Below are 19,521 nucleotides of genomic sequence, written 5' to 3'. Positions count from 1 at the left end.
TCCTGTGCCATTTAAAAAGGGGAGGAGCTACCATCAGAGAGATTTTACTTGTTTGATTTTATAACTAGCGATATCTGCCCTGCTAGGGACTGATAGCTAGGTCTTTTGACGGGAAGGGACAATAAATTTTTGACCTACTGCTGCCCTCTGGATAAAAAATAAAAACACAGCTCACTGGGGGAGTTGCTGAGATTACCAGGCCTGTAGCGTGAGAAAAGAACAGGATGTGGAACTCAGGAGACCTGGGCTGCAGGGCCCTACACTCAGAAAACTCTGGCAAGCTGTATGACTTGGGGAAAGTAACTCAGCCTCTCTGGGTCTCAGTTTTCCCCGTTTGCCTATGTCCTGTGTGTGAGGCAGGCTCAAATGAGATTGTAAAAGCTTGTGAACACTGTAGAAACAATAATCATTGTGTAACTTATTATCCTCTTAGTCCCTCCTCTGTGCAAAATTTGTACTTAAATTCGTATTAATTGCTCCTGTTTTACATATGAGAAAACCTAGGCTACTCGAGGTCAGAGGTCAGATTTCATCCCAGATCACTCGGCTTCTCTTGGCCTCGGTTTCCTCAAAGGAGAGATGGGCTTCCTACTGCCGCGTAATGACTTTGGAAAGTTAGAGTGCTGGGTATAAATTAGGGGATAGATTGGGGCCAGCCTGGGTCTCCGGAGGGTTGGGAGGATTCAAGGAGGGTGTAGGCCCCTCCGGATTGGGGACGATCCCTTAGGGGGCCGCGGGCTTGCCCAGGCCTACCCAGGATTCCCAAATCCCTCATGGAGCGAAGGGCCCGGGACTCCCGGGCGGCTCAGGGAGCAGGCGGGGCCGGAGGCGGGGCGGCGGCAGGAAGGGGCCGGAGCGGCCTGGGCCCGGCGGAACCCGGCGGAGCCCGGTTGCCCTCGTCCAGGCACCGCGGGCCGCACGAGAACCCCGGGGAGCGGGGCGCCCCAGAGTGCACTTCGGGGCGCAGGAGGCAGACCCGCGCCAGTGGGTGAAAGAGGCGCCGGCAGAGTCGCGGGACCCTCCACAGGCAAGGGCGGGGCCTCCGCGGCGCCCCTCCCTCCCTCAATCCCGGCCCCGCCCCGCCCCCTCCCCGCGCGGGGCTGGGGTTCGCCTCCCTCCCCAGCCCGGGACCCAGCGTCGCGAGCTCCCCCCGGGGTGCCATGGCCTCGCGGCTCCTGCACCGGCTGCGGCACGCCCTGACCGGCGACGGCCCCGGGGAGGCAGCGACCGGCCCCGAGGCCGAGCAGTTCCCGGAGAGCTCGGAACTGGAGGACGACGACGCCGAGGGCCTGTCGTCCCGCCTCAGCGGCACCCTGAGCTTCACCAGTGCCGAGGACGACGAGGACCAGGACGACGAGGACGACGAGGAGGCTGACCCCGACCCGCTGCCCGATGGTGACCGGGCGGCGGGAGAAGACGCAGGCGAGTGCGGGAGGATGGAGGCGGGAACCCTGGGGCTCGATTAGGCCTCCACTCCAGCCGCGTTCCCGAGCTGATCCAGCCGAAACGCAGACACTTCTCTTTAAGTGCCCCAGCCACCTCTTGGCTGTGTGACCTTGAGAGAGTCACAACACCTCTCTCAGCTAAGTTCCCTTGTGTCAAATAGGGGAAATCACTCCCATCCCGGGTTGTTTAGGGCATGATATGTACAGGGTCTGGGATACAAATGGTAGTAATGTGCTAGCAGTGTTTTGGGGGTGGAGATATTTATTTAACATCTACTGTCTGCCGGGCAGGTGTTTGACACCAGGCCCCCTCTCTGGCCCTCCGTTTCCATTTATGTCAAATGGGGATAAATCCTTTGTCATTTGTTGGGAGGATGAATGAGGTCAGGGCATGTAATTTATGTGGAACCTGGCCCCAGGCACATCCTGTGCTCATGCAGAACGGAGTCCCCCACCTGATGGGCAGCGGGGTAGTCAGCTTCTGACACGGCAGTTGCAAGATTTCTGGAAGAAGTCCCGGAACACCCTGGTACCCCAGCGGCTGCTCTTTGAGGTGACCAGCGCCAACGTGGTCAAGGACCCGCCCTCCAAGTACGTGGTGAGTGAGGGTCCAGGAATCCCTGGGCTGTGAGTCTAGAAGTCTGGCTAAGAGAAAGTAGGGAAAACGCCAGCTTCCTGGGGGATCTGGCTGTGTAGTTATAAGTGGCTGCCCCATTTTACAGATGGGGAAACTGAAGCCAGAAAGGGGATGTAACTTGAGCAAATCCTCAGGCAAATGACTTAAAACTTTTTTGAGGGACTGTGGACCTATCCAGTCCTGGTTCTGAGACTAAGAACTAGTGTGCGTGTCCCCTGCTCCCTGATTTTTGCAAGGAAGAATATTATCTGAGTCAGACTTGAGATCCAAGTTGCATTGGTTAGTGGTTAGAAAAATGGGTTTTGGATCCCAGTTACTACCAGTCGTTTGACTTTGGGTGAATTGTGAAACTTTGACGACCCTGTTTCCTCATCTGAACAAGGGGATAATGCCCAGAATTGTCGCAGAAATCAAATGAGACAGTGCATAGAAAGCCCTTAGCGTTGCACCTGGCATCGTGAAGTGCTCGATAAAATGGTAGTTCTATTATTATTACTTACCTTTGGGTTGAAAATGTCTGGCCTCTAGGGCCTGTTGTACCCTCTTTACAACCCAGGAAAGTCACTTCTCCAGCACCCACACCTGTACAGAATGTTTGTCCTGAGGACTGGATTTATGGGATGGGTAGGGTTGGGGTGAAGATCAGTGCGGTGGGGAGGCCCTGATTTCCTGGCTGTGGAAAGGAGAAACACATGGCGAATTCGGTGGTCCCGGTCCTGAAACCCAGCTTGACCTGGCTGGTCATGGCAGCAGCAACTCCCTGCCTCTCACTTCCCTCCTCTTCACCACCCTCCTCCATTTCTGACTCATCAGGAAGGGGGCCTGGAGCCCTGTCCCACGTCTGGGCTTCTCCACCCCTCTCTGCAGCTCTTAGTGAAAAAAGGGCCACGCCCATGGGGCGACTGCTCCCATTTGAGCAGGGATTGACTCCGATGATCAGATCTTAAGTGGCGAAAGTCCTGGCTGGGGGTCATGCACAGGAAGGGGGCGCCAAGGATCAGTAGCAGCTGGGAGACAAGGAAGTATGCGGGCAACTCTGGGAAGAGAATGACAAGATAGAGCCAAGTTTGGCCTGGCCCAGGTCTGGGGAGACGAATCTTCTCTTTGTTTGATGGGGACCCTAAATCCTGCTTTAACGTCTCCTGGGGGTTAAGAGCACAGGCTTTGGAATTAGGTCGGCCTGGGTTTGAGTCCCAGCTGGGCCATTTACCGGCTTAAGGGAGGTCGTTGAGCCCTTTGCCCCCTCTTGGGGCCTGCTTCCTGAGCTGTCAAATGGAGGTAAGGATGGCTTCCGGGCAGTGCTGTTGTGATGATAAAATAGTAGATGTGAAGAGCTAGGCACAGCACGTGGTGCAGGGTAGGCGCTCAGTTAATGGAGTGACTCTCATTACCTATCTCAGCGGGACAGTATAAGGATAAGATAATGGATGTAAAATGGGGTTTTGTCCAGAAATTACAAATGAAAATAAAAGCTAGATGAGCATAAGGGGTCACTATAGACCAGTGCTTCCTGAAATGTGTTTAGCAGAAAATTGGTTCCCTCCCTGGAATATCAATAACTGTTCTTTAAAAAAAAAAAAAAGTTTTTACAGTCAATATGCAATGTTTGGGGAATGCAGAATTGAACGAGAGTAAAATAAGTTTCTTTATTGTTAAACTTTTCAATCCTGAATATTATTGTACACTGTGAATCTTCAAGGGAAGGATAGAGCAGGCAAACCGAACTGACCGGGGTGGCTAGGATATTGGCAGTGTCACAGAACAAATTCGAGAGAAGAGTCTCGGTTTGGTGTTAGTATGCTTTCAACATCGAACGCTTGCTAATCCCCCCTTTAGACCTGTTAGCTCAGCATGATTACAGATTAATCTATATTTGGGTTCTCGGACCTGGGGGGAAGCTTAGTGGTCATCTTGTTCAGTGTCTCCCAAACCTCCAGCACCCTCACAATTCTTGTCCTATCTAAATGCTACTTGTACCATTCTGTGCTTCATGTTTCTCTTCAAATAAACCTATTTTAAAAAAATAAGTTTAAAAGACAACTTTATAGCACAACTGTATATGGAAAGGCTCACTTGCCATAAAGAGAAGATAACCGTCAAAATAAAAGCAGTGAGAGTGTCATTAAGCCCTGCCTGGATGCTGCTGCCTGAAGAAGGCCCTGACCTGAGAGTCTCTTTCTGGCTCTTTTCTAAAAATGGAGATGAAAAGGGCTTTTTTAAACCAGACTGAGAGCTTCTCAATGTGCAGTCAGAAAGGCTCACAGAGCCTTAGTGGGGGCTTCGCCTCCTGCCTCTGACTCAGTGTTATTTACTCCAGTACATACCCCCTAAACCACCCAGGTGCCAACGTTTGCACACGTCCCACACCTAAGTAAACAGTGAGCTGGGCCAGCGCTCCAGTCACTAGAGTCGGAAGCGGACCCAAGAAGGGGACTGCCCTGCCTGACATCACATGGTGAGGGAGCACCTGACCTGAGGTTAGAACTTGGGTCCCAGTGCACTTTTCACACTGGTCGCTACTGGGGCTGTCTGAAGACCTGTGTTCTGGGTCCGGATTGGAATAACCTGGCCAGGGATGTGGGGCTGTGTATCCAGAGTGGAATGAAACTCCAAGCTGACCCTAAAGGTTGGCTCTAGAGGCCCGAGATGGGCCTGGGTTTCGGCCCTCGGCTGCTTTTCCAGAGGGGCTGTTGGAAGAGCTCCCTGCCCTATGTGAAGGGAGTACTCCCTAGGAGGGGCAGAGGGGGCGGCTGGACCAGGCGCTGAAGCTCATCTCTGTCTTTTTCTCCCCATGCTGCCTTGGGCCTGGGTCATTTCAGATGAGCCTCAGGTAAGATGAGACTGGGCTCCCCAACAGCCTCGGGGGTGAAGGGAAGAGGTGGGGGAAGAGAGCTGGAAGTGAGAGGGAAGGGTCCCGGGGACATCTTGCACCTGCCCTGACCCCCACCCTCCCCCGCAGCTCTACACCCTCGCCGTGATGGGCCCGGGGCCACCGGGTCGCCAGCCAGCCCAGATCTCCCGCCGATACTCGGACTTTGAGCGGTTGCACCGAAACCTGCAGCGGCAGTTCCGGGGCCCCATGGCTGCCATCTCCTTCCCCCGCAAGCGCCTGCGCCGGAACTTTACCGCAGAGACCATCGCCCGCCGCAGCCGGGCCTTCGAGCAGTTTTTGGGCCACCTCCAGGCAGTCCCTGAGCTGCGCCAGGCCCCGGACCTGCAAGACTTCTTTGTGCTGCCGGAGCTGCGGCGGGCGCAGAGCCTCACCTGCACTGGCCTCTACCGCGAGGCCCTGGCGCTCTGGGCCAACGCCTGGCAGCTGCAGGCCCAGCTGGGTGTCCCCTCAGGCCCAGACCGCCCTCTGCTGACCCTGGCGGGGCTGGCTGTGTGCCACCAGGAGCTGGAGGACCCTGGGGAGGCCCGGGCATGCTGTGAGAAGGCCCTACAGCTGCTGGGGGACAAGAGCCCTCACCCTTTTCTGGCACCCTTTCTGGAGGCCCACGTGCGGCTCTCCTGGCACCTGGGCCTGGACAAACACCAATCAGAGGCCCGGCTCCAGGCCCTGCAAGAGGCAGGCCTGACGCCCACGCCACCCCCCAGTCTCAAAGAACTACTCATCAAGGAGGTGCTGGACTAACCACACCTAGACTTAAGGCCACTGTGGGGAGAGGCACTGCCCCAGGATGGGAAGTGGGGTAGGGGCGGATGAGGACACGGACAGCAGTTGGGAGGTGACCAGGGGTGCTGGGAACCCCTAGAAGTTCCACAAAGGATTTGTAGCAGACTGAAGAAATGTGCTGCTTCTGTTGAGCTGGGCTCAGGACAGGCTTTGGCTAGGACGGTGCAGGGAGAAAGTCTGGTGCGGCCTCTCAAGCTTATGAATTCTGGGGGCTGTGCCCCAGGTCAGGGTCAACAGTCCCTTTTCCTTGGGCCTCCGAGCCAGCCTGGCTAAGGGCCAGGAACTCTGGCCCAGGAGTCCTGGGGTTGATGGCTGGAGGGAGGCCTGCAGTTCCGGCCAAGGGGGATTAAAAGCCAGCAGCTCCACTGGTAGAAGTCTCTTTATTCCATGTTCAGGACCAAAGGCCCAGCCCTGGATGGTAACTCCTGCCTCAGGAGTCGGGGGAGAAGGGAGATCCTTGAAGCCCCAGACCAAGCTGGTACCTCTGGCTACAGCTTTGAGTCCCGGGGCTTCACTCGGATCACGCCCTCCTGGGCACAGGACATAGCCAGGACCCCGTCCCGACGCCACAGCCGCCCATGAACTAGGCCCCGGGAGCCACCTGCGAAGATAAGGGAGAGAACTGTTTCCTTCCACCCAGCCAAATGCCCTCCTTGAAAAACGTACAACTCAGGTTGGGCCACCCCATGCCAGGGTACGCTCAGTGTTGTCACTCCCAATCTCCAGGCACCCTTTTAAGAGCCTATTATGATTGGTCATCAGGGGTAACTCCTCCCATGGGAATCCCACTTGATGGTTTAAAAGCACTTTCACATATCTGCTGGCTTCCTCAAAAAAATCCCAAGGGGATACATTCTGAGAACAGTCTGGTTCAGTAGCTCAGCTAACCAGATCTGCCCCACTTCTGGCCACCTGTGTGAGGAAACCCATCAGTTCCCCCTTTTTTTTTTTTTTTGCGGTACGCGGGCCTCTCACTACTGTGGCCTCTCCCGTTGCGGAGCACAGGCTCTGGACGCGCAGGCTCAGCGGCCATGGCTCACGGGCCCAGCCGCTCTGCGGCATGTGGGATCTTCGCGGACCGGGGCGCGAACCCGTGTCCCCTGCATCGGCAGGCGGACTCCCACCACTGCGCCACCAGAAAAGTCCCCATCAGTTCCCTTTATAATAAATCAAACCAGGCCCTCCAGGCTGGTAATTCATTCAAACAAACAAACCAACAAAAAAAAAAACCCCACCTCCATCCCCACAGGGACAAAGGGGCTCGGAGGACAGGACATGGAGCCGTGAGGCCTGGCCACCCCCTCCCCACGTGGAGATTCTCCCTTGCTAGCCCAGGGCCTTAGTCTGATTATTTAGGAAGGGAACTGCTGGTTTCTCTTATATGCAGAACAGCTCACTTAGGCCTTGTCCCATGTTCCAGATGATGCCAGTCAAATCCAGAGAGGCTCAGGAACTTGGCCTTAAGGCTCAGGCCAAACATGAACCCAAGAGTCCTAACTTCAAGTGGCGGCTCCTTTACTGTGATCCTGTCGGTGCTTGAGAGCCCCCCTTCCCTGAGTATAAGAAGTCCCTCCAGTTTTGTCCCTGGTTCACAAAGCAAGGCTTTTCTTTGTTTGAAATGCACTTCCTTGGAAAGGAACCCAGGGCTCTGAGACTAGGCACTGATGAACGAGTCTGGGTTTCTCTCAACACTATAAGGAGTATCCAAGCAGTGGGGCCCTTAGAGAATGCTGAGTGCCCTGACCCTCAACCAGGTTAATTGTCAGAATCACTTAGGGAGCTTTTTTCTTTTTTTAATTTTTTGGCTGCGCCGTGCAGCATGTGGGATCTTAGTTCCCCGACCAGGGATCAAACCTGTGCCCCTTGCAGTGAAAGCATGGAGTCTTAACCACTGGACCGCCAGGGAAGTCCTGGGAGCTTCTTAAAAATAGTTTCCTGGATCTCATCCAAGATCTGCAGAGTCAGAATCTTAGGGATGGAATCTGAGAATGTTCTGAAAAAGCTCCCCCAAGTGGTGGTCTGATGGGCCACCAGCTTTGGATACCTCTGTTTTAATGCAACCCTATTTGTTGAGATGGGGAAACAGGCTCAGAGAGGAGATGGGACTTGCCCAAGATCACACAGGTAATCTGAAGTGGTTCTGGGACTAGAACTGAGTCTCTGAGATAAACTGAATCATATTCCCAGCATGTTACAGAAATTAAGAGCTGAGCAGGTGTCCCATCCTCAGGCCTCACCCTGTCATTTTGAAGACAAGGATACCACAGCCTAGGGAAGCAGAAGAGGAAGTGAGTGATCTGTGTGGTGCTCCATAGAAAGTGGGGGGGGGGGGACAGCATCACCCAAGAAAGCAGGCTCCCTGCCCTCCCAGGGTCAGCACCCTCATCCCCCATGGTCCCACACTCACCGGCCCAGGGGCTCTCACACTCATAGAGCATCCAGTGGTCAGCTCGGAAAGGGGCGTGGAACCACATGGAGTGATCCAAGGAGACCATGAAGTGCACCTTGTGCTGCAACTGGTGGGGCAGCAGTGCTGTGCCCAGGAAGGCATAGTCCGAGATGTAGGCTGCCACGCAGCAGTGCATCTTCATGTCGCCCTCCCCTGCAACAGATTCCGGCCCCATCAGCCCTGGGCTCCTGGGCTTTACAGCTCAGGACCTGCAGGGAGGTAGGGAGAAAGGGGCTGCCGTGCATAGGTGTGCAGACTGTTCACTGCCCAAGGGCACCTGGCCCAAGGTGTGTGTGTGTGTGATGGGCGATAAGGGAGACAGGGATGGGAGGGGGGCAGGTGCAGGTGAGGACTGAAATCCAATCTTCAGTCCCCAAGTCTCCCACCGTGGACCCCCGAGGTGTCTTCTTCCAGTTTGCACAAAGACATCTGATGCTTAGCAGGGGACCTGGGGAAGAATCTTGGCAAGGTGCCTTGCCTTCCCCAGAAAGGACCAACATTAGGATTACAGTCACCTGCCCGTTCTCCCCATACAAAGGGCTGAGCCAACCTCCCCATCATGCAGATAAGTAAACAGGCCCAGAGTGGGGAAGTAACATGCCCAAGGCCACAAAGGGCAAATGAGGTACAGGTCTAGGCCCCCGGAGAGCGTTTCCTTTCAGGCCATGGGGTCCTCTTACCAATGTAGCCCCGGGCTCGCACCCAGAACATCTGTTTGGGCTCCATGCTCTGCAGCTGGCTCAGAGTGGGTAGGTTTACCAGCTTGATCTCAATGGGCACCTCCCGGGCAGCAATTCGGTTCAGCCCCACTCGGTACTTCTCTTGGAGGTTAGGGTCCCTGAAAGTAAAGGGGAGAGGGATGGGGAGACCCAGGAAGATGGGGAGCCTGTCCTCTGAGCCGCCTCTTCTGACCCCTCTCATTCCTCCACAGGGACTCCTGACTTATCCCCAAAGCTCCCCTCCCCTCTGGCAGGCAAGATAGGATAGATTTGCATCCTTTCTTTGCCACTTATAAGTCCTCTGGCCTGGTGCAAGTTAGTCATCGCTCAGCCTTTTTCCCATCTGCAAAATGTGGATAATGACAGTCACCTACCTCATAATAAGTACTGTGGAGGAGACAAGATAAGACATATGAAGCCAACACATCATCTAGTCATGCGGTGTACCCTGTGACAGGCCCTGTTCCAGGCACTTCACACACATGAACTCACCCGTCAACACCTCTGTGAGATCCATGCTGTTCTCACTGTCATCTGATAAGTGAAGCAAGCACAGAGGGTGCAGGTAGCCTGCTCAGGAGGTGGAGGGGCGCGGGATTCGGACCCAGTCTGGCTCCTCGGTTCACACTCTTAACCACTTCTCTATTCTAACACTCAGGAAACAGGCTGCCCTACTTGGACTGACTTACCTAACCCTGAGCAACTGGGGACGCTGTGTTCCAGGGAGAGGAGCCCATTTCCAGGGAAGCCCCTTTGCCACAGTAAGGACACCCCTTGTGCCCCTAGGCTCTTCCCCGGTATTTCCGTTTCCATCCCTATCCTTTCGAGCCCTGACAGAACCTTCTGTGATGATAGTATGGTCTGTGGCTGCACTGTCCGCTGTGGTAGCTAGCCACGAGCCACATGTAGCTGTTGAGGGCTTGAAATGTGGCCAGTGTGACCGAGGACCAGAGCTGAATTATTTCTATTTAATGTTAATTAACTTAATACAGCCACCTGTGGTTAGCGGCTTCCTTATGGGACACACAGCTCTAGATTCAGGGACCTTTAAGAACAATGTCCTCCTTTCATTTCTCAAACATTTTGGAGCTCTGACCGCATACCAGGCTCCGTGCTTATTCCTCTCTGTCAAGAGTGATGTAACTACAATTTACTGAGCACTCGCTGAGGGCCTTGTTATCTTGTGTAATCCTCACAGCAGCCTTATAAGGTAGAAATTCTGATTGGCACCATTTTACAACTGAGGACACAGGCACACAGTGGAAAAGCAACTTGCCAAACTCACACAGCTGGCAGGGGCAGAGTCTAGATTTGAACCCAGGCTTTTCCCAGGTGCAGATGCACGTCTGTTCCATCACACCGGGCTGACAGCCCTGACTGCTGCACAAGGCGGCGGGGCTCTCCTTATGATACAGCTGTGAAGTCTGCAGGGCAAATGCAGCCATTCCCATTTTTTAGATGAAGCAGGGCTCTGAGAGGCTGGGGAGTCGAGCAAAGCAACACAGCAGGTGGGAAGTGGAGCACTGGCCCCAGTCTATAACCGAGCAGGACCCTGTGGATACCTCTGTCACGTTTATGATTAACTTCCTTATCTGAACCTTTATTCCTTTTATTGTTCAAAACCTGTTCTCCTCAAGATTGAGGAGGGGAACTGTAACGGAGCAGGACCCTATGGGGCCTTCCTGGGACAGGCCCTTCCCCCATATCCTCTGCTTTACTCTCTGAAGTACCTAGATAACAGCATATGCTGCACATCTCCTGAGTTGTTTTACAGATGCTAACCACACCCCCCCAGCCAAATAAATATGTTAACTACTTGATGACCATGAGCACATAGCCCCAGGCCTCCTGGAGCTTAAGGACTAACAATGTTAACTGCCCTCTTACCTCACCATCAGCCAATCAGAGAATTGTGCATGAGCTGATCACCTACCCTGCGACCCTCCTCCTTTACCTGGCTTTTAAAAATGCTTTGCCAAAACCCTTCAGGAGGGACTTCCCTGGTGGTGCAGTGGTTAAGAATCCATCTGCCAGTGCAGGGGACATGGGTTTGATCCCTGGTCTGGGAAGATCCCACATGCTGCGGAGCAACTAGGCCCGTGTGCCACAACTACTGAGCCTGCGCTCTAGAGCCCTTCAGGGAGCTCGGGGTTTTTTAGAGCATAAGCCACCCATCTCCTTGCATGGCCTTGGAATAAACCTTTCTCTGCTCCAAACTCCGATGTTTCGGTTGGTTTGGCCTCACTGTGCAAGTTGGGCACATGGACTTGCCATAACAAATCCACGTGACTTGTCCTGTGTCAGGACCCAGAGCTCTTTCCACTGCCCCAGCATTTTTCCAACTTTATTAGCTGTGATTCAAGTAAGAAACCTATTTTACCAGGTGACATTCAAAATACTTAACATGCACTAAGGCAAAGGCAGCAGGGCCACAGCTCTGCAGCAGGACCCTCACCCCTGGCAGGCATTAACTCCTAGGCTGCTGGGTCATGGGTGACCCTGGAAGAGAAGGGGGACCACTCAGGGACTGGGGAGGTACTTACCAACAGTTATAAAAGTATTTCAGTATTTAAACAGTAGGAAAGCTGTAACAGTACCTGAACTGGCTGAATAGGAAGCCCTGCATTTCACACCATGATCCAACACCCACCCATGGGCACACATGCTCTCACACACAACTGAAACTAATGTTTCACAAAAGGATGCCTACCCTTACTACAGGCAATACGGTCTAGTATCTTCTTTTCTAGTCCAGCTTCCCCGTGCCCCGCCCCCACTCCGGCCGTGCCTCATGGCTCGTGGGATCTTAGTTCCCCAACCAGGGATCGAACCCGTGCCCGCTGCAGTAGAAGCACAGAGCCCTAACCACTGGACTGCCAGGGAATTCCCTGGCAGCTTTTTAAAATGCTGCTAAAATGTCCAGCTTTTTAAAATGCTGGCCGAGATCAACTAAAGGACTCCATGGCCTGCTAACAGGTGGCGACTGCAGTTTGAACACTGTCCTGGGACCTTGAGGTCTCTCACCTTAAATACTGGTTAATGAGGGCCTCGTGGCCAAGCAGCTCTTCCGGCGGGGGCACTGTAGGCATGGAGAACTGGTGCTGCACAGGGCTGGGCTGGGCCTTCTGGAAGGAGGCCTGGCAGATGAAGATGGGCCTGCCGTGTTGCACAGCCTTCACGGAGCGCACGGAGAAGCTCACCCCTGTTCGCGTCCGTTCCACCTGGTACAGCACCGGCACCTTCGGGTCCCCTGCAGCAGGCAAAGGGCACACAGCACACGGTGAGCCCAACTGAGCCCTGTAGGCCCTCTCACCATCACCATGGCTGGACAGGCCCCTCTGTTGCTTGTTCTCCATTCCTTTTCTGCTTGGTAACTACGGACTGAGGCCTGATGAAGCCCAGGTACTGGGGAGAGAACCCTAGACCCTGTCATTGGGATGCTCCCTGTGCAGGTGGAGATCCACTCCATCAATAGCACAGGACAGAAGGGACACTGCCAGATTCCCTGCATTCAAAGTCCAGCTCTGACACTCACCAGCTGTGTGACCTTGGGAAAGTCACTTAACCTCTGAGCAGTTAACGCATCTGTGAAATGGGGATCATCATAGTGTTCACACCTCTCAGGATTTTAATGAGGATTAAATTAGTTCAGAGTCGTAAAGTATTCAGAATAATATCTGGCGCGTAGTAAGTGCTCTGTGTTTGTTCAATAAAATACTCTCAGCTTTTGTCTTGTTCCTTCTGTGACTGGGATCTTGTCATGAACCCGGTACCATTCTTCTAGATCAGGGGTCAGCAAATCTGGCCTGCTGCCTGTTTTGTTTTTCTTTTCTTTCTTTCTTTTTTTTTTTTTTTTTTTTGAGAACAAGCAAAGGTTATTTATTCAGAGTTTAGTGCATCAAGGGAGTCAGCCATAATCACTTCCGCTTGCAGAGACTCAAAGGCACATGGAGGAGCGGGAAAGCTTTATAGTGAAAAAAAAGGTTTCAGGTATGCCCTGCTTGGAGGCTGCTGGCATGGTGATAGGCAGGCTAACTAGAAGCAGGGCAGCCTATGTAATTGGTGATGTTTGGCTTTCCCCAGTTAGTCCTAAGTTGGAAGCAGGGGCAAAAATTAGGGAAGCTCTCAGTTATTCATCAAGTCCTGGCCATTAGGGGCTGATCATTACAGGGACTATGGTTTGGCTTCCTGGACTGGCTGCTAGAAATGGTGGTCTGACTTCCTCCAAGCCTGACTTGTAGATAGTAGGTTGGCTTCCTGTGCTAGTTGCTACCAGCTGTGGCTCAGAGTTCTCTTTTTATATATGGTTTGGCCACTGTCTTATATTCATTCTCCCAGGAAAAGCCTGCTGTCAGTCCCTTCATCCCTAATGCAAATGGAAGTCAACCTGACCCTTCTCCTTCGCTATCTGTGCTCACAAGACAGGATGGGAGACACTGGCCCCAGCGTGAGGACTATTAACCCTCAATGAACAGGTCAGGGAGGGTTTTTAGAGAGAGTTTTCCTGGTGTCCCCGAAGTCCTTTAGTCTGAGTCAGACCGACCTTAGAGAACCTGACATGTAGGTGGTAAGATGTCTTGGGGATGATTTTCAACTTTGAGATGAAAGAAGCAGGTCTAGAGAAGCATTGCTTCCTCCACCCCATCCAAATGGGGAGCCTGCCAGGCACTGGGGGCTCATTCAACAGCAATAAACACGCCTATGAAGCCCTGAAGCCCAGCGGGTTTGCTCAGGTCTGTTAGCCAGCAATGCCAAAGGGGCATTTTTAATCAGAATGGGGGCTCCTCAAGGCCAAAGGCCTTTGAGAAGGGCTTCCCAAGAGTCCAGAAACGAGACAGCTACATAAGCAGTCTGATTTCAGGGGCTGGGAAGGAGGCCTCCCTTCCCTATCAACGAACTATTAAAAAAAAAAAAAAAAAAAAAAAAAGCTGCCATCCAATCCTTGGACTGCAGCTAAAATTCAGTATTTTCAGTTACTAGTGATTTACCTTTCAGTGTGAATGAGTTCCAGACCTGTTTTTTAAAATTTGTATTGGAACAGAGCTGGTAGGCTCTGCAGTATATTGAAGGAAGGGAGATAACAGTTATGGAATGAGTGCATTTGTTATGTGGACCTGAAACAGACAGCCAGATACTTCTCCAGCAAAGATGGGTTTCTTCAGGATCAGCAGAGAAATGCAATTCAGGGTCTGAACCACAGTGAGCCACATGCAAGTCCCCGTCCAGCAAGAGGAGAATGCTTTTATAGAGGGGAAAAGGGAGGGCTATAGTATAGTGCAATTGGGAGGGCCCTAGTAAACAAAGAGCCCATGGCTTTTCATTGGTTGAGTCCTTGCCAGAAAGGAGTCTTTTTCCTGTCAGGCTCTGCTATTGTTACAGGGCATGAGCGCTCCCCGCTCTGGTCTCCCAACTCTACTTAATGGAGGTTTCTGTTTATGAATTTTTTTATTGTTGCTAAGGTATCTTTTCTCACGTTGGTCTCACATGAACTATGCAAAGTGGGTCTTATCACCATTGTATAGATAGGGAAACTGATACCGTAGTAAATAACATTTTTTGGAATATGACCAAGCCCATTTGTTTACATACTATCTGCTATTGCTTTTGCCCACAAAACCTAAAATATTTACTCTGCCTTTACAGAATAATGTTTTTTGACTCCTGCTCAAGATTCTCCATGCTTTAAACCTATACCAAGTCAGAAAACACCTGTATTACATTCTTCTACCTATCTAGAGAAATACTTTTTTTCTTAATTTTATTTTTGGCTGAGTTGGGTCTTCGTTGCTGCGTGTGGGCTTTCTCTAGTTGCGGCGAGCAGGGGCCACTCTTCATTGTGGTGCACAGGCTTCTCATTGCGGTGGCTTCTCTTGTTGTTGAGCACAGGCTCTAGGCGCACAGGCTTCAGTAGTTGTGGCTCGCGGGCTCTAGAGTTCTGGCTCAGTAGTTGTGGCACACGGACTTAGTTGCTCCGCGGCATGTGGGATCTTCCCGGACCAGGGCTCGAACCCATGTCCCCTGCATTGGCAGGCGGATTCTCAACCACTGCGCCACCAGGGAAGCCCTGAGAAATACTTTTTTTTAATCAAAAAACAAACAAAAAACCCAAACTGACTAACATTCTATACTGGGCTTTTAGAAAGAGAATTGATATGATAAATGGCCAAGGACCAACACCTCTACCTCCCAGTATCTTTTAATTAAAAATATCATTAGCAACATTGTAAAGCAACTATACTCCAATAAAAAATTTAAAAAATATATCTATATATCATTGGAGCACCATCATTGTTTATAAATCTTGATGTACCTGGTAGAGCGTCACATCACAAACTAATAAGAGAGCTTCCCTTTTTGCCTTGCTGCCAGGAAGCTCAGAACTAACTTTTGTATTAAACTGCAATGACATGCCTTAGCCTAGTATTTTGACACAATTATTTCCCCCAAATCCCGTTACTACTAGCCTCCTGGCCCTTGACTTTTATTTGTTATTACTTTTGAAAATTTTGTCCCAGGGAATTCCCTGGCGGTCCGGTGGTTAGGACTCCACGCTTTCACTGCTGAGGGCACGAGTTCAATCCCTGGTCTGGGAACTAAGATCCCACAAGCTGTGCGGCCCGACCAAAAAATAAAAAAATTAAAAACTTAATATCCTTCTTAAAATAATTTTTTTGCCCCAAATGTTTTATTTTTTCCCATACTTAATTTTTTTGCAGACTATATTCTATTATAGGTTATTACAATATACTGAATATAATTCTCTGTGGTACACAGTAAATCCTTGTTGCTTATCTATTTTATGTATAGTAGTTTGTATCTGTTAATCCCATACTCCTAATCTGCCTTGACTTTTATTTTATTTTAAAAATTAGTTAACTGGGGTTCCCTGGTGGCACAGTGGTTGAGAGTCCGCCTGCCGATGCAGGGAACACGGGTTCTTGCCCCGGTCCGGGAAGATCCCACATGCCGCGGAGCGGCTGGGCCCGTGAGCCATGGCCGCTGAGCCTGCGCGTCCGGAGCCTGTGCTCCACAACGGGAGAGGCCACAGCAGTGAGAGGCCCGCGTACCGCAAAAAAAAAAAAAAAATTAATTACCTGATTTATTTTTGACCGCACCACACGGCTTGCGGGACCTTAGTTCCCCGACCAGGGATCGAACCCAGGCCCTCAGCAGTGAAAGCATGGAGTCCTAACCATTGGACCGCCAGGAAAATGTGACTTTTATTTTAATAGTTCTATAATAGCTGCCAATTATTTTAAGCTGCCTTGCAGCCTTTCAAGAAGCAGATAGGGACACAAATAATTGGTGATTATTAGTGTTGGCACTCCCGGAGCACAGGCTCCGGACGCACAGGCTCAGCGGCCATGGCTCACAGGCCCAGCCGTTCCGCGGCATGTGGAGTCCTCCCGGACCAGGACACGAACCCGCGTCCCCAGCATCAGGTAGGCGGACTCTCAACCACTGCGCCACCAGGGAAGCCCTATGGGAGCTTCTTACATAACCTCTTTGGGTCCAAGGTTCCTTATACATAGAATAGTGGCAGGAATGCTGTTTACTTAGAAGGATTAAACAAGATAATGTACATAGCTGCGCACTGTAACATGCAAATTTTAATTATTCCCATAAGTTCATCATCAAAAAGTAATGATAATTACCATTTATGGAAAACCCACATCATGCCAGGCCCTGCACTAGATACTTTACCTGCAAAGACTAAGAATTCTTTTCAGAAACCAGATGATGAAACTGATTCAGAGAGATCAGGTAATGCCCCCACCCCCCCAAAAACGAAACAAAACTGTCTCACTGGGCTAGAAGGATTACAATATCAAAAGGCCAGCACTTTTGGAGTTTACAACCAAATTGAGGGAACAAAGGGCGCATCTGCACCCAGCTAGCATCAAAGTTGAGAACGGGGCTCACCCCAAGGTCAGTATTCAAATGCTTTATAGCAATGACTGTCACGGAAGTAAAGGAAGTAAAAGGATGGGGAGTGAGGGGCATGGGAACGTAGTACGAAAAGGTGTATTTACTATTAACTATTTTATACTTGTAAAATGAAGGCGGAAACCCATTGTCTTTTTTAATACAGATCACATATAAAGTTTCATAAATTATTCTCAGCTGATGGGACCATGCAGAAGACAGAGACTCTTAAAATTGGGAGCATCTGCCTAGGAGTGAGATTTTTATGTTTCTCAAAAGGGAGCATGGGTTTTAAAAGATTACTCTCTCCTTCATTTGATCCCAGAGCTGTAAGCAGCTACAGGGATCTTGCTTGGCCCCACCCCTTCTGCATTTTTCAGGTGGGATGAAGGAGGGGTCGGGGAGGGTGGTTATATCTCACTCAAGGTCGCCTGGTGAATCAATGGCAAAGCTCCGACTAGACCCAAGGTCTCTTGTTTCCCAGGCTGGTCTCTTCTCCAAGTTAAGCTGACTGCCTCAAACTCCCAGCAGAGGTTTCAGCACCCCTCTGAGGATCCAGCACAGGACTGGCACCAGAAGGTGTATGAAGAATAAAGAACAAAAGACCCACTGGGAACAGTTAAGCACCAAAGTCTTGTGCCACTGTGGGCCAGAAAACAAGTACCAGTATCTCAGCAGGTATGGGGTCTAAGGCTCTTCCTGGCCCCAGGCCTTCTTCCTCTTTAGGCTTCCCTAAGGGCGATCAATTAACCCTCTCCCTCACCCCTCCCTTCCCTCCCCTCCCCCCTCTACCTCTCTCCCTCTTTCTCCTCAGTCTGCTCCCCAAGGCCAGAAAGAAGTGGCTGCTGGGCCACCAGTGCTGGGGTGGGTTAAGGGAGGGGTTGGTTTACCTTTCCGAACAAAGTAACAGTGCAGGGAATGCACATGGACATCTTCAGTCACAGACTTGGCCGCAGCCACCAAAGCCTGGCCCACGATCTGACCCCCAAACAGCCGCTGGTTTGAGGGTACCCAGTAATGCCTTCCTCTGTGGGGAGAGGGGAAAAACAGGAAAGACTTGGGTGCTGGGCCATATCCCACAATCTTCAATGAGCCTCTAGTGCAGGATCTCTTAACCTGATTGGGGTTTGGGATGCTTTGAGAATCTGGTGAAAGCCTTTCCCCAGGCAAATATCCTAACACCACTCTACCTACAACTTCAAGGCCTTAAGGATGCCCCAAACTTCTGTGGATTTCAGTCAAGGATAATGAACCAATCCCCATATTTTATACTATGAGAACAGGGATCAGAGAGGGAAACTGACTTGAGCAAGGTCACACACACACACAGCTCAACCATTGCCATCCTGAGCAGTATCCGGGTCTTCTGAGCCCAAGTCCAGTGTTTCTTCCACTGCCCATACCAGGGTAAGGCATAAGCCTCTCAAGCCCTTGAGTAGACCAAGATGAACCCCACAAATTGTGGGGGGGACTGCATTAAGGTCTGCCACTTACACCCTTCAACTTAACAGCCCAGTTCTTAAAAGAACTAGATTTAGAGCTTGAAGGGCCCTCGGACTTCAAGTCTAACCGCTTCAGTGCACAGATGAGGAAACAGGCCCCAGAGGTGAAAAGTCTTGCCCATTGCATGAGCCCAGTGGAGGATTAAGAGTTTAGGTCCCCAGCTTCCCACTGCCCAGCCCAGCATTTTTCATATAATGCATTGCAAATAGCCCTCCAGGGAGTTATTTGTAATTGGTTTAAGTGGGGCTAAGTTAATACCTAAGATAGCTTCCAATAAGCCAGGAGGAGCCTTGGAAGCCCAAACTATTAAATCCCCAGTTACAGTCAAGAATTTAAGCGGCATGAGGAAGGAAACTGGCTCAGGCCTCAGAATGAATAAAGAGCTACTAGACCCCACCTAGTGGTGGTGGGGATGCGGAATGTAAGAGGAAATTATAGTGAATATGCAGGAGCTGCAGATAAGTTTGTGCCCTTGGACAAATCACGGCCCTTTCTGGACTGGCTCTCCCTGGGACATGATTCCTCAGGGGAGGCTGCAGAGAAGGATACTTTGGGTCACCACTTTTTGCCTAGATTGCCAGGACCTCCCAGGGGTGGGAATGCACAGACCCCCGCGTCGAGGAGGAAGCCGGGGCAGCTTTGTCAGGCACAAGTTCCCTCCCAATCGCAGCACAGGCATCTCGCGCAGAGCCCATCCTCGTCCAGGGGGTACAAGCAGGGGCAATGGGGTGGCAGCAGGCAAGATCAGGAGCCTCTGACCCAATGCGTGGGTGCGGGCCCGATGCGGCCGGCTACCTGAAGAGATCCTCGTCCAGCAGCTCGAGGTTGAGCACGCTGGTGACCAGGACGCTGCGGAGGTCCCTGGGTGGATCGCCGCCGCCCTGTTCGTCCTCTAGGGCCTGCGGGGACGACATGTAGCCCACTTGCTGCCGGCCCGGGACCCTGCGCTCGGGGGAACACGCGGACACCTGGACAGAACGCGCAGCCTCCAGCAGACGCTAAGTAACCGGAAGTCTCCCTCAAGCCCTGAGAAAGTGGCATGCAGGTTATGATTGGTCGGTGATCCTGTCAGTCTTCGGGTGAGTGGGCCCACCTGCTCTCTAGCGATTGGAGAAAATGAGTGCCAGTCCGGGGAACCCGTGTGTGATTGGATGTGACAGTGAGGG

The 19,521-nt window shown here is 51.8% G+C and overlaps 2 protein-coding genes across 4 annotated transcripts; one reads left to right on the top strand and one right to left on the bottom strand.

Annotated features, from left to right (window-relative positions):
* Positions 1–728: 728 nt before the first annotated feature.
* Positions 729–5,727, top strand: SNX21 (sorting nexin family member 21). Of its 3 annotated transcripts, XM_079944473.1 has the most exons (3): positions 729–1,422; positions 1,865–2,043; positions 5,042–5,727. In XM_079944473.1, exons 1-3 carry the CDS (start codon positions 1,161–1,163, stop codon positions 5,714–5,716), a joined length of 1,116 nt encoding a protein of 371 aa, XP_079800599.1. In that variant the 5' UTR covers positions 729–1,160; the 3' UTR covers positions 5,717–5,727. The 3 variants fall into 3 exon arrangements, with proteins under 3 accessions (XP_079800599.1, XP_079800601.1, XP_079800600.1); XM_079944475.1 differs by lacking the exon at positions 729–1,422 and having other exon boundaries at positions 1,898–2,036; XM_079944474.1 differs by lacking the exons at positions 729–1,422; positions 1,865–2,043 and adding an exon at positions 2,091–4,537.
* A 496-nt stretch (positions 5,728–6,223) lies between these two features.
* On the bottom strand, positions 6,224–19,503 carry ACOT8 (acyl-CoA thioesterase 8). Its single transcript, XM_079944476.1, has 6 exons — positions 19,151–19,503; positions 17,743–17,879; positions 11,951–12,176; positions 8,888–9,045; positions 8,166–8,360; positions 6,224–6,359 (listed from the first exon to the last, which is right to left on the bottom strand). Exons 1-6 carry the CDS (start codon positions 19,267–19,269, stop codon positions 6,247–6,249), a joined length of 948 nt encoding a protein of 315 aa, XP_079800602.1. The 5' UTR covers positions 19,270–19,503; the 3' UTR covers positions 6,224–6,246.
* Positions 19,504–19,521: the final 18 nt, after the last annotated feature.

The sequence above is a fragment of the Stenella coeruleoalba genome (assembly GCF_951394435.1).
Source record: "Stenella coeruleoalba genome assembly, chromosome: 15".
NCBI lineage: Eukaryota > Metazoa > Chordata > Mammalia > Artiodactyla > Delphinidae > Stenella > Stenella coeruleoalba.
This window is presented reverse-complemented; position numbering and strand designations above follow the sequence as displayed.